This window comes from Eschscholzia californica, unplaced genomic scaffold (assembly GCF_041429995.1).
Source record: "Eschscholzia californica isolate CP2 unplaced genomic scaffold, dmEscCali1.0.p SCAF_1, whole genome shotgun sequence".
Lineage (NCBI taxonomy): Eukaryota > Viridiplantae > Streptophyta > Magnoliopsida > Ranunculales > Papaveraceae > Eschscholzia > Eschscholzia californica.
The window spans coordinates 81,635,772-81,661,507 of record NW_028238198.1 but is presented as its reverse complement, the minus strand read 5'-3'; the positions used below and the strand labels follow the sequence as shown (position 1 = coordinate 81,661,507).

General features: G+C 36.4%; 2 protein-coding genes across 5 annotated transcripts; one reads left to right on the top strand and one right to left on the bottom strand.

Moving 5' to 3' along the window:
• Positions 1 to 86: 86 nt before the first annotated feature.
• On the bottom strand, positions 87 to 10,756 carry LOC147569887 (Sec23/Sec24 protein transport family protein). The gene is made up of 12 exons (XM_086656457.1): positions 9,733 to 10,756; positions 9,250 to 9,423; positions 5,063 to 5,224; positions 4,704 to 4,846; positions 4,057 to 4,132; positions 3,802 to 3,977; positions 3,618 to 3,699; positions 2,799 to 2,876; positions 1,633 to 1,794; positions 1,273 to 1,536; positions 990 to 1,094; positions 87 to 387 (listed from the first exon to the last, which is right to left on the bottom strand). Exons 1-12 carry the CDS (start codon positions 10,453 to 10,455, stop codon positions 241 to 243), a joined length of 2,292 nt encoding a protein of 763 aa, XP_086512583.1. The 5' UTR covers positions 10,456 to 10,756; the 3' UTR covers positions 87 to 240.
• A 6,734-nt stretch (positions 10,757 to 17,490) lies between these two features.
• Positions 17,491 to 25,649, top strand: LOC147569886 (protein TOPLESS-RELATED PROTEIN 2-like). 4 transcript variants are annotated; one of them, XM_086656453.1, is made up of 26 exons: positions 17,491 to 17,755; positions 17,949 to 17,989; positions 18,203 to 18,370; positions 18,472 to 18,765; positions 18,851 to 19,009; positions 19,183 to 19,357; positions 19,444 to 19,558; positions 19,677 to 19,789; positions 19,891 to 20,029; positions 20,152 to 20,261; positions 20,414 to 20,483; positions 20,599 to 20,672; positions 20,787 to 20,882; positions 20,960 to 21,055; positions 21,464 to 21,591; positions 21,792 to 22,026; positions 22,111 to 22,278; positions 22,399 to 22,506; positions 22,586 to 22,732; positions 22,970 to 23,080; positions 23,177 to 23,359; positions 23,491 to 23,619; positions 23,743 to 23,838; positions 23,981 to 24,166; positions 24,689 to 24,858; positions 25,197 to 25,649. In XM_086656453.1, the coding sequence occupies exons 3-26, from the start codon at positions 18,264 to 18,266 to the stop codon at positions 25,408 to 25,410; spliced, it is 3,423 nt and encodes a 1,140-aa protein (XP_086512579.1). In that variant the 5' UTR covers positions 17,491 to 17,755; positions 17,949 to 17,989; positions 18,203 to 18,263; the 3' UTR covers positions 25,411 to 25,649. The 4 variants fall into 4 exon arrangements, with proteins under 4 accessions (XP_086512579.1, XP_086512582.1, XP_086512581.1 ...); XM_086656456.1 differs by having other exon boundaries at positions 17,577 to 17,755; positions 25,200 to 25,649; XM_086656455.1 differs by having other exon boundaries at positions 17,616 to 17,755; positions 17,949 to 17,986.
• Positions 25,650 to 25,736: the final 87 nt, after the last annotated feature.

Here is a 25,736-nt window from a genome sequence, read left to right as displayed (position 1 = left end):
AAATCCCCTCCCCTAAACTGGTGTAAACATGGTGTAACAAAAGCACTCGCATTTCTTTCAATATAAATAAAAGCTATATATATATATGAATAACTCAACCAAATAATTTATCTAAAAAGTTGAGGGCAAAACAGGAATAAACATCATCAAGAACTTGCTATACAAAGAGGGCAGAAGAGAGAGATGAGAAAATGTGACAAAAATTGGAAGTAAAGATCTCAACCATTTTCTCTCTTCTTTTTATTGTTGAACTGCTAGCTTTTGAAGGTGTTCCAAGAATACATCAAAACTAACATCATCTGTGAATATAATATCACCTCCTGGTAATGGTGTACTCGAGTTGTTGTATGTGGCCGATGGATTCAATTTCGCAAGTAAAAACCGTGCCTGTTATATTTCAATCAGTCAATATAACATGTCACAGAATATAACCAGATCAACCGAACCAATAAAAAACAAAGAATTGATTCACTCGTGTGCCGAAATATGCAAATATATATATATAATGATAATATATAATGATAAAAAGGGGAAGGTCTGTGACCTTTCCCCAATATTATCTGTTGGTTTGGAAGGCCTTTTTGCCCCAGAGTAAAATGGTGCCGGTTTTTTTAACCTTGAGAAGTTCATACACTCCCTTGAACTTCAAGGATCTATCAATGACTTCTGCTATCCAATAGTAAGTGTAAGGTAGGGATTGTTTGTTTTTCTCAAGTTAGATTTGAAATTTGACTCGAAATCTTAATTGACTCCAGACAGATTTCAAAATGTTTGTTATGGGCTGACTCTTCTAAATGGCTGATTTGAGCTGATTTGGGGTTCATTTGAGTCGGACTATTAAGATTCAGACGAGTCAGATTCGGAGAATGAGGAAAATAAAACACCACCCAGACAACAATCAATACGCGGTAAAGAAAGCAATGGTGTTGGAGTCGGAATTTCAGTGGAACTTTAATTTGGTGGGGAAAAGAATTTAATGAGGAACTAACCTGAGAACCATGTTGATCACAAATAACTAAGCGAGGAACTGGGAACCGTTCCTTGATTATTACATCCGCATCGTCTAGAGGAGTTTTTAGCAACAAAGCAAATGCCTAAGGATAAAAAAACAAATTTCAGAACATATCGATGGGAGTGTAGAATCCAACCATCTCAAGAAAGTACCCAAAAAAAAAAACATGTCGTAGTAAAACATATGCTCCTATCAGGAGCTTTACAAACTTTTAGAAGCAAAATGGAATTGGAAGTTTCGTTGTTCTATATTCAGATTACCTGATGTTCTGGTTGATCTTGGTATCTAGCTTTTCGCCACTGAGCGACAGTTGCCCCATGAAACACAACAATGGTAAAGTAGGAGTCTAGGAGCAGGATCCTGTCAGCTGCAATGGCAGCAACATCGAGGAGAGCTGGCTTTGGGCCTGAATTAAATGAGTACGATATTAAAGAAGGCTGGATCATGACAACTGAGTTTGAAACGTTCTCCCTGTTTAAAATCATTCTAAAATATGCAGTCTCATCTGGACTATTGTTGAAGACCTACAACAAAGACAATCACGTTAGGTCAAAAAAGGGTTTCAAATAACAGTTAGATCTCTAGGCGATACCTAACAGTCGTAAAAAATAACTCTGTACCTGAACAAACTGAGAACGACGCAAATGAAAAATAAACTGAGGAAATATTGAAAAACGTGGAGATAAGCTGAAAGATGATGGAGAATCTTTCTGATAATCTCCGAACCGAGAACATAAACGTATCAAAGATCTATCAAGCCATCTGACAGGATCAAATTCAACCTGCAAAGTTTATATTCTATTAGTCTCAGATATGGAAACTAATCATGTTGCAAGATTATACAAGTTAACTATCAGGCCACCAAAATATCAGGATTGCACTTCTTATTGATAAATCTGAGCACTACAAAAGTTAAACTAAGTTGTGATCCATTCTGTAGCTGAAGTTAGCTGTATCATGTTGGAAAGGATGAAACTTTGAACTGAAAGCCCATTAAGAACTCGAATGAAGGAAATATGAGACGTTGTGCAAACAAACAAAGTAGAAATGACAAGTGCAGCAAATAATATATTGTTTGCTACTTTGCTAGGTGCCCGAGTCCCGAGGCCCCGAGCCAATAAATAGCCTCAATATCCCTTTTACTGAGCAAGTGGAGTATTTGAATAGTTAAGCCTCCTCTAGGTCAATAATGCCACAAAGGGGTTTTATAATTCTTAGTAGGTTCTTCCACTATTTCTTGTTTCTTTGTTTGACAATTCCACTAACTTTCGTTGATTTATGAGCTTCAGGTTGAAAGCTTTAATCTTAACTTTGTCACTGAACAGCTTCACTCTGTTAGTATGTTATATACTTGTATTACATGAGTAGTTTGTGTCACTTATATTTTTTTTCCCGTAACACCTATCACCATAGTTATAATTCCCAATCTAATAAATAAAATAGCTGATAGGTTTTGAGCCGCTATTGCAACTTATTCAAATCGTAGAATTGAAGTCTAACAACGATTTCTTCTCACGACACCAGATAAAGAATAACATCAGCATACAACACAATTATGTACCAACTAGGTGGGACGCCCTAGTGCTCACTATGTAAGTTCTGTCTATAGCAGGAGGTGTAAAGGTAGGGGCCTCTCCTCCTACCAATTTTTTTGTGTTTACGGCTAAGTGGCTTGTCCCGGCCATCTAGGTATTCATTGAAGGGGCCTTGCACATAGTATTGTTTAATATATTCATTCGGAGTTTCAAAAAGAAGTACCAACTAGTAGAAATGGAAATTGGAGTACCTCAGTCTCCATCTTGAAAGAAACCAGGCGTGCCATGACTACAGCAGCTGCTTCTTGGTCAAAACCGGTAATTAAGTCCTATACAACAAATTTCATTAGCAGTGACAGAATCTGAGGTATTATAAATGATTAAAACAAATAATCTAAAGCAAAATATTTACAACTGCAAAATGATATAAAAGAATTAAAACATAAACAGAATGCCACCTATTGCAGGCTTTTGATGACACTGATACCAAGATACGTATGTATAATGCCCTTTAGTACAATAATATCACGAGATAAGTCTGTTCTCTCTATAGGAAACTGCGAAATATGCCCTCCAAGCCAAGATATATAGAGAGAGAAAATATGGTGGATGAAAACAAAAATGGTCACGTTTTAGGGGCATATACAAGGTAAAGTTTTCTTTGGCTAGATGGTCGTGAAGGTTCTGGAAATCAGGCATCCACACCTTCAAGTATTTCCAAATTATTCGTTTGAAGCTCATTTTGGACAGTTCAGAAAGAGGTACCGTATTGCCTCAAAAAGAAATGTTCTCAGACTCTCAGAGCCTAACAAATATTGGTCACATGCTACTGCCAACTGGATGTTGGAACACGAGCTCAAAGAAAGGCGTTTTGGGAACGACCTGGTTTAACTCCTAATCTTTTCTTGAATGGACAGAGAAAAAGACAGAACTACAGCTCTACACTGGTTAGGCATGCATACAGATATAAACAGTTTTACGAAATTAATAACAGCCATGTCTGTCAATTTGATCAACAGAATACACTAAACAGCAACGTTATCATAAAGAAAGATAACCACGAGTCTTGCCTGCAAGCTGCCAGTTCCAGCAACCCATCGTCTAAGAAGTGTTGTAGCACGAAGTCTCATTTGACCATTAGTATGCTGATAACTGTAGAAATTAGTGAATTGCATCAACAACACTTTGTTAGTCACAGGCAACGATCTCGCTTTTGTGAAATAAGAAAAATAATCGACAAGGCAAGACTCTTACTACGTCAGAAATTGGAAATAGAATTGGTTGCTTGTTGGTTGACCAATGACCTCTGGGCTATCCTTTTTCACAATGTCAAATACCAAGCACAAAGACGTAGCCTGGTCAAGGCCACACAATTTCCAGGCACTGGTGTTACCTTGACCAACAACAGTATCGGAGCACAAAGGAGTTTTCTGCTCAAACAACAATCTATCAGCAAACAACACAAAACGTTACCGAAACAGGAACCAATGAGAATAATTTAGTACATACCTTTTCGAGAGATGCACAAGGCCCAATAATCCCCTGTACTTTGATATCCTTGGAGCAATTGATCTCAAATATTCCACTGCATAGAAAAACAAATCGTTCAAGGTTACTCCCACTTCACTCCTAAGTAAAATACAGTGGCAAAGTTCCACTATACATAAGCCCTAGATCATCGCGATCATAAATGTGGTCCTGCAGAAGGAGAGATCGTGTGTGCACCCCAATTTTATGGTATGCTGGCATTTGGCAATCATATGCACACGATAAGGTGTTGTCAAGAATCCATAACCAATGTACACTGAATTCCACTCTGTACACTGACGGCAGTAATATAATCAATCTGGTGACAACAGTCACATACATGCTTACACACCTTCAGCTCGTGAACTTCCAAAGCAGAAAGGGATCAAATTTTGTGATAGCCGTTCAGAAATTTATAAATTATATCGTGCTGTAATCTGTAGTTAATGGTGTTTTTTCTTCCTTCGCAAACTTGTTTAAAAGGTATCTACCGTTCTAATTGCTATAGTTAAGTGAAAAAAAAGTCTAAGAATACAAATCACCATAATATACAGTATTTTGAACTCCAAGCAAAGCTAGTTTGTGCATCCATATAAATCAGAATGGCAAAGCTAACATGCTAATCGCACCTGAAGGAAAGACCAAGATCAGAATCACCCGATTGAAAAACATGTTTAAGAGAATCTTTGAAAACCGAATGGCCAAAACTTTCTGCCAGCACAGCAAGTCCCCCAGTTCTTTCAACGGCCACTTTAATTTCCGCTACACCTACCTGAGAAAAACAAATGAACATGCAAAAGGTACTACAATTAATTTTCCCTTTTATCCTAATTTACTTCTTAAATAGAGCTGCTAATTTAACCTCAGAAACAGTAAGAACATGCAGAATTATTAAGGACTAATACATCGCTGTATGAAACAAAGTAGTTATGAGCACACTATTTAACATATTGAGCAAAATAAGACGACAAGGAAACTAGGAGAGTACCTGATCGAGGGCACAAGCAAATAAATCCAGGACATGTCCTTGATTTACTAGCTGTTTTGCAAGCCCTTCATAGAATTTAACAGCTTTATGATAGAAAGGAGCAGAGTCTTTATCAATGTCCTTGTGAGAACGGATGGGTTCAGATAGATTCTTCGACACAATCTGCATTATTGGTTACATTATGAAAAAAATCAATAAAACTCCAAATGGTCATCCATGACCTGGGAAATTAATTAAAGCCAAGTTGAAAGACTTTAAGCACTGATGAAAGCATAAAGATCACTTTTTCTGATGAATGAGTATGCCCGACCGGTTAACTATAAGAAGCTTTTGCCAAATTATAAAAAAAAATAGTAACTAATTTGTGTATCTCGTACTTAGTGATGCAGGCGCATCCAAGACGGACCCACAAGGCCACATGGCCATGGCCTAGTCGGCCAGAGTTTAGTAGTTTAGTAGGAGTCCTAATTTTAGTATGATTCATAATGAATCTAGGTTTAGGAAGTTTCTTTATTTTCAGTATCTCTATTATTTAGGAAAGTCTAGTTTGTGTCTATCTAGGAAAGTTTAGTAGTCTATAAAAGGAGGTCCAGTCTGTTTTATTATTCATGTTGAAGAGAAAACCCCTTGAGTTTAATAAAGTTTTTCAGTTTTTAGAGTTATTTTATTGTTCTTTATTTACTTTTATTCCGTTCTTTTAATTCCGCTGCGTTCTACATCATGTGGTATTCAGAGCCACCAAAGTTTTGGGGAATGATTCTGGAATTTTTTTTCTAAATCAGTTAATTCAGAATCGGTCATATTCTATTCCTCAAGAGAGTCATAATCAACTAGATTATACTCATCAAGGGATAACGAATCAATGCTTATGCACATCTTGTTTTTCTCCAAATAACTCGTACGATTATCATTGGAATCCTGGAGAAACCTTAAGAGAAACCCCACCACCACCTCCGTACTCTAATTATACACCACAACCTTCGCCTTATCAATACCAACCACCACCAGTGTTTTCTACACCATCACCTCCATCTTATTACTACTCTACATCAACCCCATCTCTTTCTTGTCCTCCACCATATTCACCAACACCCCCATCTTCCTATTATACACCAACATCACCCTCACCACCACCTCCATGCACTTATTATTCACTACAACCACCAACACCGATAGAACCATCTTCTCTTGACCGTTCCGCGGCACCAACACTTTTGAAGCAATCCACATCGTTGTCCGAAGAAAAAGTCATTGATGATAAGAAGAAAAAGGATGATTCGATAAAAATACCCATTGAACGAGCTCTCAAATCGGTAACACTACTGTTTCCACTACGCCCACTAAAGAGAAGACTCCAACTTTCGCTTCCGAATGGGACAACATTAGAGAAGGATTATCTTCGGTTTCGATGTTAGAAGAAGCGTTTGCCGAATACAAGAGAGAGACACCGAAAAATTTGACCGCATTGATCACCGATTTGATCAAATCAATGATACAATCAGAGATTTCAACCTCAAACTCAAAGGTATTCGTTCTAACTCTTCCCCGTCTAAACAACAACCGCCTACTAGTTATACACCATCTTCGTCCCAACATTCTACAACCACCACTACTACATCAAATACTTTTCTTTCCTTGGAAAATCAAGGAACAGTTTTCCTCCACCCTAATAAAGTGCATGTTCACCCAACAATAACAGGAGCAAACAATTCTAGTTTATCCATAAACAATGTCCCTCCACATCACATAAGTGTTGAACCACCATTCATCCCCCTTCACCATACCAGGATTGAATATCAAACCATGCCAAACCGAACAACACACCATCCGCCCGTTACCCATAACCAGGCAGAATTATTCATGCCCCTACACCACCATAACAAGTCAATTGAACCATCACCAACCAGTTCCATTCACCTAGTTACACCACCAATCCCATCGTTCACCTTTCATGTGGCTACCCAAACCCGGAATAACTACCAGACCTTTCCCGAAGCTTCTCAAAACCAATCAGTCAACCTACTCGTTACCCACACTCCGGGTTTTCCTCCTTACTCAACTTCATACCGTATAAGTGTGCGTTCTTCTTCTCCACATCTATACAATAGTCCAACGACCATAAACCATTACTCATACCCTCAAATTTGTGAACACATCCTATCCCTTACCTCTTCCACTATTTTTGTTGATTCTAGAGGCACTTCGATAGAAAATTTAGACTCTAGGCGTGAGGATTTCGATGCACTTCCTTTTGTTTCTGTTGGCACCCCAAGATCCAAGCTAACAACCCCGTCTCATCTGTTAAAAGACGACGATAACTTCAAATCCGAAGAACCAACGTTAGTGATCATCGATGAAAGTGTTTCTGCTGGGTTTCCTCATGGAATTGGTTGTACTTTTGTTAATGGTGAGGCCATGCAACATATAAAAGGAAATATGATCATTCATCTTCGAGAAATTTTACGATGGTTTGCAATTTTTATTGGATCTTCTCGTAAGGATTCCACTGATGACGCCCTCTTTGATATTATAAAAAGCCTTGTTGCGTACTTCACAATATTACAAGAGGATACTCATAACAATACTCAGATTGTTGCAAGTTCTGCAAATTTTCATACTTTTATTTGGGAACCTGGTGATTCGTTTGTTTTTCTTTGTCTACACTTTCCCTCTTCGTATGATGGTCAAATCGTCGTTACGAGTATTCCAGATATTATTGAAAGAAGAGAGGCAGGAATCATGATGGATTGGAAGAAGAATTTTAAGGTTAGAATTTTCATAGAGGAAAGTATGGTATTTGCAATCTTCTTCATCAAACTACAAGATGACGGGAGATGTCGAAATTTGTTGGAAGATTCATTCTCACGATCGATCTTTCGAAATTCCTTGCAATATGAGATTAAAGCTAGTGTTATAATCCATAATGGTGTCTTTTGGTTATCGTGCCCCTTCCATGCAAAGTGGGAATTACGGATCGCCATGATAGAATTCATCGTATGTGGGTGCATCAAATTATTTTCTTCATCGAATCGGTCTGGGACGAACCTTCTGGGGAAAGGGGAGCTGAAGCAGGCGCATCCAAGACGGACCCACAAGGCCACATGGCCATGGCCTAGTCGGCCAGAGTTTAGTAGTTTAGTAGGAGTCCTAATTTTAGTATGATTCATAATGAATCTAGGTTTAGGAAGTTTCTTTATTTTCAGTATCTCTATTATTTAGGAAAGTCTAGTTTGTGTCTATCTAGGAAAGTTTAGTAGTCTATAAAAAGAGGTCCAGTCTGCTTTATTATTCATGTTAAAGAGAAAACCCCTTGAGTTTAATAAAGTTTTTCAGTTTTTAGAGTTATTTTATTGTTCTTTATTTACTTTTATTCCGTTCTTTTAATTCCGCTGTGTTCTACATCACTTAGCATGCGCAAAATAAAAATAGAAACTTGAGTCGAAGAACTAGAACTGTAATTCAATTAAAATACAACTACTACTATTGAGGAAAATAAAAAATTATGAAATGATATTTCAGTCAAATTGGGTAAATAAGACATACTATTCGTAGTTTTGCTCGTGTTATAAATATTACCTGTTATAATGGTTTTTCTAGTTTTCATAACTAGAAAATACATATTTACCTTTGCATGTTTTAGTAATATCTTCACAGCAAATGAGAAAAAAGGGCATGCAATTAACTACATCAGTTGATTGCTAGGTCCAATTGTAAGTTTTTTTGCAAGTTTTCAACTATCGCTGACTGCCTATTCTTACCATATAAAGAAATGTCTAAGAATTTTAATGATTTAAATCTACAAAGAAAATATACTCGCTGAGATAACTTTGAGACACATAATTTATGGAATTAAGGAGATATTTAATGATAAAGAACTTTTACATATGCAGAACCTTGGGGACATTGTGCAACAAGGATCGAGTAAACTATGAGTCTGTCCTAGTGACCAACTGTACTTCTGGGGAAATAATTTCTAGGGGCATTCTTCATATTGGATCCTGGTGAGTGATAGAATGACTACATAAACAAGTTCAGATTACTAAATTTCGTTGATATCCACCACTAAAAGCACATATTCACACGCATCAAAAGCACAAATGGGCTTACACACAGTATGCACTATTGTATACTGAAACCAAAACAAATTTCGGGCTCCAACAGAAAACGAAATAGCAAGAGAAACTTACAGAACCCGATCCTTCAGTTGATGGTCCACCCACAAATGCCATAATTCTAGCTCCCGAACCAGGAACACAAGCACCTAATAAACAGGCAGCCACATTCAAGGCTGTGCTGGTACACCGTGTCGCTCGTTGATCTGGAGGCACAGCCCAAGGATCTTTCTGGAGCTCGTCCAATACCTAATCACAAAACACAAACCAATTACCCAATCAGAACAAGAGAGGATCACTATCTAGAGTTACCAAAGGACCTTTTTCAGCAAATACGAAAACACTCATGGGTAGGTAACCAGCCAAAAACTCTTCTTTTATGATCACGATTCATCAAGCAACATCCAGGGGCAAAATAACAATGGCCCGAGTTTTCCGAAAAAAAAAAAGGAATCACTACGAACTGGACTACCAGAATTCACCCATGGGCAAAATAAACTATCAAGATTACTAAATAAGTAAGATTTTTTTCAATGTGTTTAGGAAGGGGAAGCTCACAGAATTCACTGCAAACTCGCATTCTGAAGCAGGCAAGAGAAACCGGGAGATACTCTCAGCAGAAAGACCATCTTTTGCACCAGCAATGACACCAGTAATTGGCTTTGGCTTCTTAGTAAAGAAATTCATCTGATCAAGAATCTGATCTTTAGTTACCTCTTTAGATCCTTTAAAAACATAAGATTTTGGAATATGTCCAAACCCAAGCTCATGAACATAAACATAAGTTCCAAAAGTAATCAATCCAACAAGTGATTTATCAGGTAAAAGATCAATAGCTTGTAATAAAGCAGACTTCAAGAACCCTAATTCCTCTTCAATCATACAAGTATCAACAACAAATAGAAAAACAGGAGGAATTGAAGTTTCTTCAGATGGAAATTCATACTCAATTGTTGTAAACTGAGGAAAAAGTTCAGCCGGTAGATTCTCTTCAGAAAGTGAAGCATAGTGAGAAGGAAAATGATTACGTTGAAAACAAAATGGACAGATCCAGATCTTACCGACGAAATCAACGATTGAGAATGGATTTAAAACCGATCTACAAGTACGACAACGAAGAGGACCGTAAGGTAGAACAGGAACATTAGGGAAAGGTTTTAATGGAGTATAAATAGCAGAAACTGGTATAACACAAGTTGTTGATTCTTGTTTTGATCCTGGTATAACATTCCAAGGCATTCGTACACCATCTTGTGATTCTAAATCGAGAAATTCCGCCATTGATGATAATGATCGAGTTTTGTGTGTTTTCAGATGATGATTTTGTTCTTACTTTCTCTCTCTCTAAAATAAATTGTGATTTTCGATCAGTTAGACTGAAGAGAGATCGAATTTGGAAGGAAAAAATATAATCTCGTTGGTTTGTATTTGTTTGGATCAGTTCCATATAATCTCCACTCTAGAGAGAGAGAGAGAGTTTCACAGAGACTCGGCTTTTAGGAAGTTCGTTACAGGAATAAGATTGGGCCTATGATTTGGGTCTCAACTTTTAGACCATATCATCTAAGTGGGGAACTTCAACAAAATAAAAAATCTAAGTGTGGAAGTTATATGGGCACTGTGGATTTTAGTAGGCCCAATTCCAGCTAAGGCTCCACGATGAAGAGTCAAGCTTTACAGGGGGAGGAACCATTAACATCACCACCGTCACCAACATTTCTTTCTGTTAACAATCCTTGGTTGGAGGGGTAAGAGGTTTAATCTTCCACCTCAGAGGTCCAGGGTTCGAAGCACCTAGACAATTTAAAAAAACGATTCTTTCTCTGCTTTTTTCTAGAGAAGAAGGAGATCGGAAAAAGGGGTCAGAGAAAGACTTGGCTCGAGTGAGTGGACCAAGTCGAGAGGATTTGGGATCGCGGTTCGGTTAAACCATTGTGCCAATATAATTTCTCTATGAGGTTATACAATGCAAAATGGTTTCAGTTATGAGGCAAGCAAGGAAGGTATAATAACAACAATTATGTAGTGTAATGACAGGGCTAACTACCAGGCTTGACGTCAACAATTGGTAGCCCAAGTGGCACCAAGGTGTTGACATAAACTCCAGAAACTCTTGGAGGTCCCAGGTCCGAATTCCAGAGAAGGTGGAATGGGCTATCGTTGATCGCAGTCCATTTCTCAAAAAAAAAAAAAAAAAAGTACCACGCTTGACGTACATCACCACAACTTTTTGGGAAGATGAATGAGATTTAACAAAAAAAAAAATTATAAATAACAACAAAAAAAAGGATGGATTTAATTATTTAAATAGTGAAAGGAAGAAAATAGTGGAAGAAAAAAAAAAACTGAAAAGGGAAAAGACATGATTTGCAAATAAAACTACAATTTTCAACCAAAAAGAAAGTAAAAAAATTACAAAAAATGTGCCACTATTTGGTGACAAATGTAACGCGTTACTCCATACAGAGGAGCCCTGAACTATCATTTTCACCTTTCTTTTCCGGACCTTTTTCTAGTTTTTTTTTGTAAATAGAGACAGAGGGTTTTTTTGATAATTTATTTTCCTATCTTGACAAATTGGTCCTTCGTTCGGTTGGTTCATTTTTTTTCTTTTTTGTTGTTTGATTTCAGACCAACTTTGATTTATCATGGTGAGTTAGAGAGATAAATAACCTTGATCAAGAACTACCATGAAAAATATTCGAGAATCCTAATCTCGGACTGGTTTCGGACTCGAACCAGTCGGAAACTCAAACCCAAGCGTCGTACTGGGCAAGTCTGAAATCTCTCGAACTGGTCTGAGTCTGAAGCCTCTCGAACTGGTCGGGGTCCGAAATCTTGCTTTGGGTTTCGGGCGGGTCGGTATGTGTCTGGTTGCCAATAGATGTTTGAGGTCAAACGAGATTTACCTTAGTCAATCTCTTCCACTGGGTCGTAACAACAATTTTTCAGGTGCTTTTAGCCGCCCCCAATTCCCATTATAGTAATTTCATTACTTATTTATTAAACCCAACATTGTAAACCCTTGTGATTTGAAAATGGATTATGTGCAACCACTTGATGCTTAGTAGTCTGCAAACGAGTGCCAGTGATATAATATGTTCGGTAGAGACCCCTTTGTCAGGTGACACAGTTCAAGTGTTGGATAGAAGGAAAAAACCATTTGCGAAGCTTTGATCCTCTATTTTTCCTCTCATTGTTCTCTCTCAAACTTTTTTTTTCCTTGAATATATTCCTAAACGTTAAAAATACAGTTGGTCAAAATGTTGGGTCTAAATAACAAGTTGATCAAAATATAGGTCGAATTGTTAATTAATCTATCAAAATACAATAAATTGACAGGTGTCAAATACATGACCAGAGCGTGGGAATCTGTGACGAAAACCTTCATCTGACTCATTAGTACAATAGTTTTCTCTCTCTACTTTTTAGAAATAGAAAATTGAAAGTAAAGATAGCGATTTTAGATAAGCAGTTGAATTTTAATATTTTTAATTGAAAAGTGAATTTGATAAGCAAATTCGCTTATCATTATGGGAGTCTGGCTCGACAGCAACCCAGCACTGTTTAGACAATGACTTGTTTGGTTACGACAAAAGAGAAAAAAAATGTTTTAAATTGAAAACAGGAAATTGGGCCGGAGGCCCAATTTCTAGTAATTTTTTGTTAAAAAGACAACCCATCTTTTTAACTAGCTAGGCCCCAAGTAAGTTATCAAAATAGGCTTGAAGGACATTTTTAAAGGCACCAACTTTTTAAGAGTCAAAAATACCCTTCATTCAATTAGAAATACCTAGTAATAATCTAACTAATAAATCAGGAATTTGAGTTTTTCTCATGAACGAACCGAGTTGGATTGTCGACGCCGATTAGAATTTCTGGGGTTTGAATCGATTTTGGCTATAAGATAGGTTGATGTTTTTAGGTTTTGGTGATTTAATCTATTTGCTTGTTGTTTGAAGAGGCTTTTAAGGGGTTTGATCTAGTTTTTGGTTCTAAATTCTAGAGAGAGAAAGTTTTATATACTTTCAATGGAAGGAGAATTTGATAGTGTTTCAAGGTATAATCCAACTTCTTCATTGCTTTATTTTCATTAAGATATGAATGATGGATGACAATTTATTGGTTTTGATGTTTATGTTCAAACTTATTTGTTGGATTTATATGGAAGTTGTGAAAGTATAGTTGATGCAAGCAATGTGTTTGATAAAATGCTTGAAAGAGATGTTGTTGCTTGGAATGCAACTTTAGTTGGTTATACAAGACTTAGGTTGGTTGAAATAGCTATAAAGTTGTTAGATGAAATGCCTATGAGAAATATTTTTTTTTGGACAATCATGATTGGTATTTATGTTCAAATTGAGAATTTCATGAAAGCTTTGGAAGTTTTTCGAAGAAATGTAAAATGATGGTGCTAGAGCTTATAAAATGACTATTATGAATTTGTAGGGGTTTTAGCTAGTTTTTCGATACAACATTCTATTAGACAAAACATAATAATTTGTAACAAATTTTATGTTAAATCAATTCAAAAACTAATTTGCAAACCATTTGCATGGCATTGCAAGGTGTTTGCAAGGCTCCGCAAGGTGTTTGCAAGGCTCCGCAAGGTGTTTGCAAGGCTTTGCAAGGCTTTGCAAGGCTCTGCAAGGTGTTCGCAAGGTTGTGCATGGTATTTGCAAAAGTCATGCAAAGTTTTTGCAAGGCTCTGCAAGGTGTTCGCAAGGCTCTGCAATTTGTTTGCAAGGCTCTGCAAGGTGTTTGCAAGGCTTTGCAAGGCAGTGCAAAGTGTTTGCAAGGCAGTGCAAAGTGTTTGCAAGGTATTTTCTTAGACTAGGGTTAGGTTGGTCTTTTTACTGAAATTGAAAATTACATAATTGCCATCAGGGAGGTGAAGCCTAAAAAACTTTGATGAATCTTTTTTAACCAAAGTCATAATTTCTTAGGGAGTTTTGACCAAATTCCCCAATTGAAAAAAGATAAGAGTGTACCAGGAGGAACGACGTGGCTCATTGAAATCAAACTGGTTTTGTTACTAAAATGACCTTTTTCTTATATTTAAGGACAGATATGTCCTTATTGGTTTTTTGTCTATTTACTGTTTTAACCTTTTTTGTTTTATTTAGCTCACGACATAACCCCACACTAATGATTATGTATTCTGTCGCCTGTCTTTAATTCTCACGTGTTTCCCACACAAGGGACTCAGTTTGTCCTCACCTCTATGGATTTGAAATAACATTTTTTTTATGAAGAATTTGAAAAGACATTATGCATATGATAATCTTTTTATGGACTTAGAGCACTGAGGGGACACTCTAACAATCATTCTAATATGTTCCACATCATCATAGAGTGTGAAGTTGATTGTTCCATTGGAGAAGATTTTTAACAAAATCTTTATAAATTTTGAGCGACACTTTAAGTTTTAGAATTTGAGTGTCTCATTAGATATGTTCTTAGTTGTTCAGAGAGGATTTTGATATACGCCTTGAAATCTAAAATACAACAATTTTATTTATAGACATAGTTGTGATGTATAGTTATAGACGATGAAGTTTGAGAACTCCAGCAAAGAGAGACCAAAGAGATGCACAACAAAAAGAAAAATATTAGGTAGACTCAAAGAATATAAAGAATAAATTAAAAGATGAAGAGCGAATAGATTAAAGAAAAAATAAGTGCGCATAAATTGGAGGGGAAGTGAGAAAAAAATGTCCTAGCAACTAGATCACTAAACTTATCCTGGAAGAGTTTCTTCGTGTGAGAATGAAGAGAACAGAGACAGAAAAGATAAGTAAAATGATTGGAATGTAACAAGAAGTGAAAGCAAAGTCAAAATTTAAATTTGATTAAAGTTATATGTTTAACAAATTTGAAGGGCAATTTAAATTGTTCTGAAGTGCGAAAATTGGAATGAACGGTAATGGAATATAATACCAATTTTTTTTTTTTTGATGAAAGAATATAATACCAACTTACCTTTCAACAAAAAAAAAAAAAACAAAACAAAAAAAAAAAACTTTTTTTTTTTGATGAAAAAAAAAAAAAAAAAAAAAAAAAAACTTACCATGTACTACTCAACATTTTCAACAAAAAAATGTACTATGTTCAACAAAAAAAATGTACTACTCAACATCAAATCAATATAAAAGTTGAAGTGAGTGAAGAAGTGATGATGGCCCATGTGTCATTGAGAGCTAAACGAAAGAAAGACAAAAGTAATAATTTGCCCTTTGAGCTTGAACCCCTATTTGCCCTTTGAGCTTGAACCCCTATTTGCCCTTTTAGCCTTTTCTTTTTTGCTGAAAATTTTACCCTTTAGCTTCAACCCCAAACATAGTTGCAGTATAGCAATGAAGTTCAATTGAAAGTTGTTCAACAAAAAAAAAAATTGAAAGTTTGAAACTGATACCATTGCATGGACAATGAGATAAGGTAACAACTTGTAGAATAAAGGAATAAATTTTTTTTTTTCTTTTTTTTTTGGTCCCAGTCAAAATATTATACATTTATTTTGTATTATTTTGGTTAAGTCAATTTAAAATTAAATAAAATTAGTCAAAAATATACCTCAACAAGTTAACCAGAATATACAAATTTATATGTATATTGAGGGTAAACTATGATAACAACAAACTATTTTGATGTAGATTACGATGTTAATGTTAACATGAGAATAAATTACTAACTCATTTTAATTACGGGCTACGAGATATTTGTATTTGCAAAGAAATTGAGTAGACTTTCACTTGTGTTTGGAAGGAAATTAAGTAGCACACGTTTTGGTAGTCTATTACTTTACTAAAAATACATTAATTGAAGTAGAGGTCTAAGAGTACTCTCGGTGAAAATCTAAAAGAGAATGTTTGGAGGGTATAAATAACATTTTCTTCACATATAAACATGCTAAACCAATGTTACAGATAAAAACGCCACCAAAACTAAAACACAACACATCGTGAGTTTAGAAGAGAGAATGTCAATCATTGGACCAAAGAAACATTTACAAAATAAATTCGTTAGTTTGCAGCGAACACAAAGAATATAAAAGGGCAAAGAGCAAATTAGAAATTTGGAGAGTGAAGACAATGTTTACAAAGTAGCACAAATCAAAATAAACACCTAGGCAATTTCATACTAAAAGATGAGAACCCTAAAACTAATTTCTTTATCCATCATCATCGTCTTCTTCGCTATAAAAGCGTAAGAACAAAAAACTCGTATTCTAAATAAAATAATTACAACAAAGCAATTCAGTTTCTTCTGTTGCATTTAATCGCAATCCGTAAATACACTAATGTCAGAAGCCTATAACAAACAACACGACAAAAAAAAATGCAAATTTTCGGGTAGTATCAAATTTGGTAGCAATTCCAACCATTAAATTTTGGACATCTTAGGTGAAATATTGTCACAAGTGGAAGACTATTAAAGACCTCAATATTAGAGATCTTAATGGAGCAACAATCTCCTACTAATTGAGAAACATTTTTTTTAGGGAAGGTCCACTCACAAAGAAGAATATAAAATGGAAACGATGGTTACGTGTTGTTCCAAAAATTTGTTCTTGTGACTTAATATCCGAACTTGTTCTTATTTGTAACTATAGTGGTTAGAGTTATTTCGGGTTCAAATTAAAAAGGTATCCACTTTTTAAGAAATTTTATATCAATATACTATTACTAATTATTCAAATATTTATGTTTTGAAAGTTACATGATTATGTCATACATAAAAAGAAAACGAAATATCCTCCCAATCGTTACAACAATAGTAAAAAACATATACTTTATGAATTTTAGAAGTTACCTAAAGTTTCATAAAAAAAGAAATTACCAATCTCACTCGCAACTGGTCAATTTTATGTATACTCTACGAGTTATTACTAGATTTTTTAGTTTGACAAACATTATTCTGAACCATATTTATCAACAAAGAACAACATAGAAAGACACTCTACCTGTCCAATCTCCAAAGTAAACCAGATTGGTGGTCGGACAAAGTTTAGATACAAATCATTTTTTTTGTTAAATAAGATACAGATCATGTTAGGGCTCGAAATTCACTGGGAAGACTGACCAAACATAGTGTCATATTTATTTCCATGTGAAGACATGTTCTTGTACTAAGTTATATGCTTTCGTACGGACGCAACATATAACCGATAAGAGATAGGCTGGTATATACAATAATACGAATGTGTGTCCCAAATCCCATAGTAGGAAAACGTAATTAACCAACATAGAAAAGGGTAAAAAGAGAAGAAAACTATAAAGAAAAAGGTTAAAGATGGAAATAAATTTAATGCTATGCGGTTGGACAATTAGGAGTTGGGTTATTTGGGGAAATGAAAATTTGAATAAATGCTGACCTTGAAGAGAGAAAGTAGAGATATATAAATAGCCAATCTTTTTCTCTCTCTAGAAATCCACTGATAGAGAAAGCAAAAGAAGAGAGAGAAAGAATTGTTGCAGGAGAGGAGAAAGAAGAAAAAGAGGAAGAGGAGAGAACAGTACGAAAACCCTAACCCTAGAAACGCACTCTTCATAGTCTGTCTGCTGTCCACACTTCTTTTTTAGTAAGGTTTCTTTACTTTGATGTTCCTTATTTTGCTGTTTTTCAAACATTTCCTTTACTCTTATCAGATCAAAATGAATCATCTGGTTCTTCATTTTAGTTACTAGATCTTGAAATCGAGCTTTGAAATTAGTCATTTTCCTCTTGCTTATACTCTGATTTTTTTTCTATGTGGATCATTTGTTGTTGTGAAGAAGAGGGATTAGGGCTTCGTTAGAGCAGATAGAGAGAAGAAGTAAGTACTTTTTAAAATTTTTGATGTTTCTTCTGATAATTTTTTTTTGCATGATGGTTTGAAGAGTTATTTATGTTTATTTTGTTAGTAATGTTAGGGTATCTGTGTTGATTTTAAGCTTCATATCTTCAGTAAAAGGAGAAGTTCATGTTTTATTTCAAAAAGTTAGATGGAGAGTAAAACTTACACTAACTATTTAATTGTGTCACTCAGTTCCTCTCTGGGCTCTGCATCTCCTTCTGTAGTTTAGTTGATATCAATTTAGATCTTTGAGATGGAGAATATAAATACACCTGGAGCTACATCTTCCTTAAGCAGGGAACTGGTGTTCCTAATTTTACAGTTCTTGGACGAGGAAAAGTTCAAGGAAGCAGTTCATAAGTAAGTATTCTGTTATGTTATACACTTAATGTACTAATTTAAGTATTTGCGACATGGAGAAGTAGTTTCTTATTAGTTCATAACGTAACCCCCAATTCTAGGTTGGAACAAGAGTCTGGGTTTTACTTCAACATGAAACACTTCGAGGATCAGGTTCAGGCTGGTGAGTGGGATGAGGTTGAACGGTATCTAAGTGGGTTTACTAAGGTTGAAGATAATCGTTACTCGATGAAGATTTTCTTTGAGATAAGGAAACAAAAGTATTTGGAAGCCCTTGATCAGCAAGATAGAGCAAAGGCTGTTGATATTCTTGTCAAGGATCTGAAGGTATTCTCTTCTTTTAATGAAGAGCTTTTCAAGGAGATCACACAGTTGATGACACTAGAGAATTTCAGGTACGCCACCATGTTGGGTGTTGTGGTATTCTGTAGTGGTTTCCTTGACGTGATTCTGATATATAATTTTTTTTGTTGTCATTAGGCAGAATGAGCAGCTCTCGAAGTATGTGGACACAAAATCGGCACGTAATATAATGTTAATTGAGCTTAAAAAGCTTATTGAAGCAAACCCATTGTTTCGAGACAAGCTTACGCTCCCATCCTTCAAAACCGCACGACTGCGGACCTTGATAAACCAGAGGTTGACTTTTGCCTCCAATTTTCTGTCCATTCTGCTTGATATATGTCTTCCTTCAAGCCCGGAGTGTTCAATTGCTGTTAATCTTGCTTTACTTATATAGTGAATCTCTGAAAGACACCTTAGCTGGTCTATTCTTCGATCTTTTCTTTTAACTAATTATAGTACATTTTCAGTCTTAATTGGCAGCATCAGCTGTGCAAGAATCCTCGTCCGTACCCTGATATCAAGACGCTGTTCACGGATCATACATGTGCTCCCAGTAATGGAGTTCGGACACCTCCTCCAGCAAACAGCCCTCTTGTCGGTCCCCCCAAAGGTGGAGCATTTCCTTCTATTGGCGCTCATAATGTAAGTGAAAATATGGTCTCCGTTATGCATTGACTTGTTCTCATAGAGCTGTTTTTTTTTTTTTAAATCTCAGTCTTTTGTGCCAGCCATTCCAGCCATCTTCTGCTAGTTCTATTGCCGGGTGGATGTCTAGTTCTAACCCTTCATTACCTCATGCTGCTGTGGCAGCTGGGCCTCCTGGTCTTGTGCAGCCTAATTCAGGTTTTGTCCTTGTATCCTCTGAATGATGATGGTTTTAGTTTTATGTCATTCACCTTTTGTCTGTGAATATTTGGGTGCTTGTTTAGCAATCCTAAGGCGTCATATTTAATATTTGTAGTTCAATTCTTGAAGCCACATCCAAGACCTCCTACTAGTGCTCCAGGTATGGAATACCAGTCAGCTGATTCTGATCATTTGATGAAGCGTATTCGTACTGGTCCATCTGATGAGGTGGGCAATACTAAAATTTCAATTGTTGAATTTCCAGATTCTATTATATATTTCGTTATAATTCTTCTTCACATAAGCTGAGTACGTCATGCTTCTTCTAGGTCTCTTTTTCTGGTGTATCACATCCCTCTAATATGTATTCGCCTGCCGACCTTCCAAAAGTTGTTGTGAGGACCCTTAATCAAGGATCTAATATCATGAGCATGGACTTCCATCCCCAGCAACAAACCATTCTTTTAGGTTGATCTCTGACCTGTTTCGCTTTTACATTCCCATTTAGATATTGTGAAGCACTCTTCTGAGCCACAACACTTAGATTTTATATGCTAAAATTGTGTTTTGTGATTTATTTTATATTCTAGTTGGGACAAATGTCGGTGATATTGCTATTTGGGAAGTTGCGGCCAGGGAGAGGCTAGCACATAAAAGTTTCAAGGTCTGGGACCTCTCAGCTTGTTCGATGCCATTGCAAGTAATTACTCACTACTTCCTTAATCGCATAGCTTCAAATCTTGGACGCCACTGAAAGTATCTGTCTTTCTGTTCTATTTGGTCTTCAGATTCAAACTTTAAATTTTTTAATCTGTCATTTTTAATAGATCTCATTGTTTATTTTATTTCCAGACATCATTGATGAAAGATGCCACAATATGTGTAAATCGATGTGTTTGGGGTCCAGATGGATCTATATTTGGTATATCTTCACACCTTTTGTTTCTACTGAGGCCTCCTCACTACAAATTGATTTTTCTTCTCCATTGACTGATTAGTAATGTTAAACTAGTGTTGTTATATCTATTGTTTTACAGGTGTTGCATTTTCTAAACATATTGTTCAGACGTATGGTTACAGTCCAACTGGAGAATTAAGGCAACATTTGGAGGTATGCATCTGTGTCTGAACCCCAAAAAAGAACAAAAGAAGTAATCCAAATTGTCCATTTTCCTTGCCTTGGCAAGTAATAGGATGTTGAGTACTTGATTGATTTATGTTGTAGATTGATGCTCATATTGGTGGTGTAAATGATATTGCATTTGCTTATCCCAACAAACAACTCTGTATTGTCACATGCGGTGATGACAAAACAATTAAGGTAAACAATTGAAAGTTTTATGAGGTTATGTGGGACAAGGTAAATTGGAACTCTCATTTTCCCCCTTTATATAACAGGTCTGGGATACTGTTGCTGGACGCAGGCTATATACCTTTGCAGGTCATGAAGCTCCTGTGTATTCCGTTTGCCCTCATTATAAAGAGAATATTCAGGTATATTTCCTTTGTAATTGGATTTATCTGTTGATTTAGACTGAGTAAAGGGATGATTTTTTTATGGATAAAAGTTATTTTCTAAAAGTATTTTTTCATAAGAAATTTGTTTGGTAAAAAATAAGAGCTTTTTCTGATGAGCAAATGCTGTCTAGAGCAGTTTCAAGAAGCAACTCAAGGGATGCTTTCAAGTTGTTTGAAAGCTGATAGTTGTGAAAACAAATTTGAAATTACTTTAAAAAATTCGAAAGCAGTATGTAACCAACGTTATTTCTTCCTAGTGGTAGCTTGAATTGTATGATGTTTTTGTCTTTAGAGACATGACTGCTTGCGAAAGAATTGTTTGCTTATTTCCCCCAAGTTTAGATGACATTTTTTTGGATCTTCCAACTCATTTTTGTCTTGCAGTTTATTTTTTCCACTGCTATTGACGGAAAAATCAGAGCGTGGCTCTACGATGGAATGGGATCTAGGGTGGAGTATGATGCTCCTGGCCATTGGTGCACCACAATGGCGTATAGTGCGGATGGATCTAGGTGAAGTATACACCCTAGAAAGTGAATTAGTAGTAAAGGCTTTTCTTTTTTAATGTTCTTTCTATTTCTATACCTTTGTTCAACCATATATCACAAATTATTGTGGTGCTTTTGGTCATTCATTTTCTTGAATTAGCGGTCCTTGATGGAAGTTCATACATTTTTTTACTATATGTCATATTGCCTTCTGTTTCTACCAGACTCTTTTCTTGTGGGACAAGTAAAGAAGGCGATTCCCATTTAGTCGAGTGGAATGAAAGTGAAGGAGCTATCAAAAGGACATATGCTGGCTTTAGAAAGCGCTCCTTAGGAGTGGTCCAGTTTGATACAACAAAGAATCGCTACTTGGCTGCTGGTGATGAATTTCAGATAAAGTTCTGGGATGTGGACAATAACAACATATTGTCAACTACAGAGGCAGATGGTGGATTGCCTGTTAGTATAAAACTCCAGCATTACTTTCTTGTGAACACTTTTGGTTATCGATGAAACCTAATGATACTGCTGTGCCACTTGTAGGCGAGCCCTAAGCTGAGATTCAACAGGGAAGGGTCACTATTGGCAGTCACTACAAGTGATAATGGATTCAAAATCTTAGCCAACATTGACGGGAAACGTTTGATGAAATTGCTGGAGTGTAGGGCGGTAATGGAAGGGTCCCGTGGCCCTTCTCCTATGAACACAAAGGTTATTACGTTAATCATTGTTTAAATCAATTATAATTGAGAGTCATGCTTGCCTGATGAACACACTTTTTCTAGTTCCGTTTTTATACATAAGTTTAACGTCTCTTGTGATTAAATACAGCCTTTAATTGTTAATGCACTTGGCCCTGTATCAAATGTATCCACACCTCAGCCATCCACATCAGAACACCCTGATAGACTTACTCCTGCAGCATCTGTTAGTGGTCATGTAAGTTACCATACTTTTCTGGTTAAAATAAAAGAAGAAAAGAAGCTCTAATCTGCAGCAACAATGTTGTCTTCTGCAGGCTGCTATGGACAACAGCAGGACACCAGATGTTGAACCTAGAAGTTCTGAAGATGGTGACAAGGTTAAAACCTGGAAATTGCCTGATATTGTTGAATCAGGACAGCTGAAGGCTATACGGTTGCCTGATTCCTCGACATCGGGCAAGGTATGTTCTAGTACTTCTGAAGACACTAAGGAGCCATCCTGAGATTTATCCTCAGAAAAGTCTTTGTTTACCTTTTCTATTTTAGTTGTGATTCTTGAACTTTGCTGTGCTTTAAATTATGAAAGCCACAATTTAATGTCCTTCAGAAATTTATTTCAAATTTGTTTTGTAGAAGTTTACGTGTTGGGAATTGCTGATCTGTTATTTTGTGTGTAATTGGATTCATCATGGATGCAGGTAGTACGGCTGATATATACAAATTCTGGGCTTGCAGTGTTGGCCCTTTCTTCCAATGCTCTTCATAAACTTTGGAAATGGCAGCGTTCGGAGCGTAATCCGTCTGGGAAGGTGATTGTCAGTCCCATATTTCTTTGCTCATCCATAAATAATCGTATGTGTGTCAGTGTGTGTTCTCGTGTCTTAACAATCCTTTTTCCCATTCAGTCTACAGCGTCTATTCCTCCTCAGTTGTGGCAGCCGGCAAATGGCATCGTAATGTCAAATGACACAAGCGAAACCACCCCACCCGAAGAAGCAGCTGCATGCATTGCATTATCTAAGAACGACTCCTATGTCATGTCTGCTTCTGGCGGGAAGGTCTCTTTGTTCAACATGATGACATTCAAGGTCTGTCATTGTATTAACTTGTTTGATGTATACGCCTGTGTGGAATACTGTAATTTTTGTAATGAACTGAACTGATTGAGAGTGTCTAGAGGTTTGAGTAACTAATCAGACCTTGCTAACTTGCGTCTTAGGTCATGACAACATTCATGCCTCCACCTCCTGCTGCAACCTTCTTGGCTTTTCACCCTCAAGATAATAATATCGTTGCCATAGGAATGGAAGACTCTACTATTCAAATATACAATGTTCGAATTGATGAGGTGATGCATCTTCTTCCAGTTGGAAATTGCTGCAACAATTATGTTAATTAAGATTCTTGATGATCATCTTCATCGCATGATCTTGTTCTGCAATTATAGTCTAGTTTGGTTTATTGTCACCAGGTTAAAACCAAGTTAAAGGGTCATCAGAAACGGATCACAGGCCTTGCATTTTCTCAGGCTCTGGAGGTATTGGTATCTTCAGGATCTGACGCACAGGTAAGCTACTAACTGGTGATGACTTGGGTATTTAGGCACCAGTAAAATAATAATTTCCTCGAGTTAAAGGTAAAACTAAATTGGATTAAAAAAATTGTTTTTAGTATGAAACTTTGCAAATTTTTGATGGATTAAACTGCAGCTGTGTATGTGGAGTATTGATGGATGGGAGAAGAAGAAATCAAGGTTCATACAAGCACCAGGTGGACGACCAGGTCCTTTGGTTGGGGAAACTAAAATCCAGTACCATAATGATCAAAAGAGTCTTTTAGTGGTCCATGAGAGCCAAATTGCTGTCTATGACAGCAAACTCGAGTGTATACGTTCGGTAAGTAGTTCTACTACCCTTGTACTTTTATATTTGTGACTAACTGAAGTCTATCCATCTAAGACACTCCTTTTTGGTACTTTTTGTCGTATCATATTAGAAATACTCGTAATTGTATACTTGCGGACTTGGAGTCAGTTCAATCAGAAAAATTTAAAATTTTTTGTACAGTATTAGATGTACTAGCATTAGGACCTTCAAATAACTGCCACTAAGTTAATGGTTTTTTTTGCATATAGGCATATACTAACAATAACTGATCCAAGAAAAGATTTGCAAGTAAAAAGAGCAGACAATATCTGCACTAGTGTCTTAGTGTCTATGTTATGCTGAGTTGCTGACCGAATTTATTTAGTGGGCTCCTACTAAGAGTTCGCACGACTAGGGTTTGAATTTTATTGATCCACTTAATGTTATACCATTTCCCCCATAAAGTTGTCTGAAGTCTTAAATTTACTGTCCAAGTAGTTTTGGTCATTTATTTATTGGTTTAATGATGGTAATTACTTTTTCTTTCTAAAGTGGTCTCCAAGAGATGCTCTATCAGCACCAATCTTCTGTGCAATATATTCATGTGATGGTGTGCTAGTGTATGTCGGATTTCGTGATGGTGCCGTAGGAGTATTTGACGCTGATAGTTTGAGTCTCAGGTGTCGAATAGCGTCTTCTGCTTACTTACCTCCTGCTACCAGGTACTTTTGGGTTATATTTTGTTAAACTATATCTACTCGGTATTTACTTATATAAACAACCTTGGAATTCAGTAGCTTTTGGAAAAGCATTCTTTCATACATATAGAAGCAGTTACTTGTGAAAACTACACTTTCTTGAACTTTTTGGACCAAACGGCATTCAAATGAAAAGTTTTACACCTCGGAATAGGAACCCCATACTTGACCTTAGATGACATTATTTAGTGCGTGGGTGCCACAGATGTCACCTGAGTTCATGAATTCTTGTGGATGAATTGGTAATGTTATAAATGTCGAAGCTAGTTGATTCTAAAGAGCAATTGAATTTTTGTTTTCAGCAGCAGTAACCTGTACCCATCAGTTATAGCAGCACACCCGTCTGAACCAAATCAGATATCACTTGGGATGAGCGATGGTACCGTTCACGTTATCGAGCCAACTGATGCAGAATCGAGGTGGGTAGTTGCCCCACCCCAAGAAAATGGATCAAAGTCGTCTTCAAATCCTTCAAGTAATCATAGACAAGAGTCAGGGGAGCCATCTTCCAGATGATATTAGGCAACTAAAATTTCACAATTGCTCAAAGCATAGATATGATAGTTCTTAGAGTGAAGCAACAAAGAGAGAGAGATGGCAGATTTTTGTAAGCTCCTTTGGAATCCCATTAGAAAAATACAGCTATGTAAATTTCCTTTTCTTTATTTGCAGATTGAGGGGTGGGAGAACAGAAACTTGTTGGATGTAATATCATAATTATATTTACATATATATAATATAATTTTGTTTTACAACTAGTGCTCAAAATGGAGAAATTAATACCTAGTCCAACAAATCAGTACATTAACTTTGTTGATCACGCCTCCATCCTTAATGTTGGT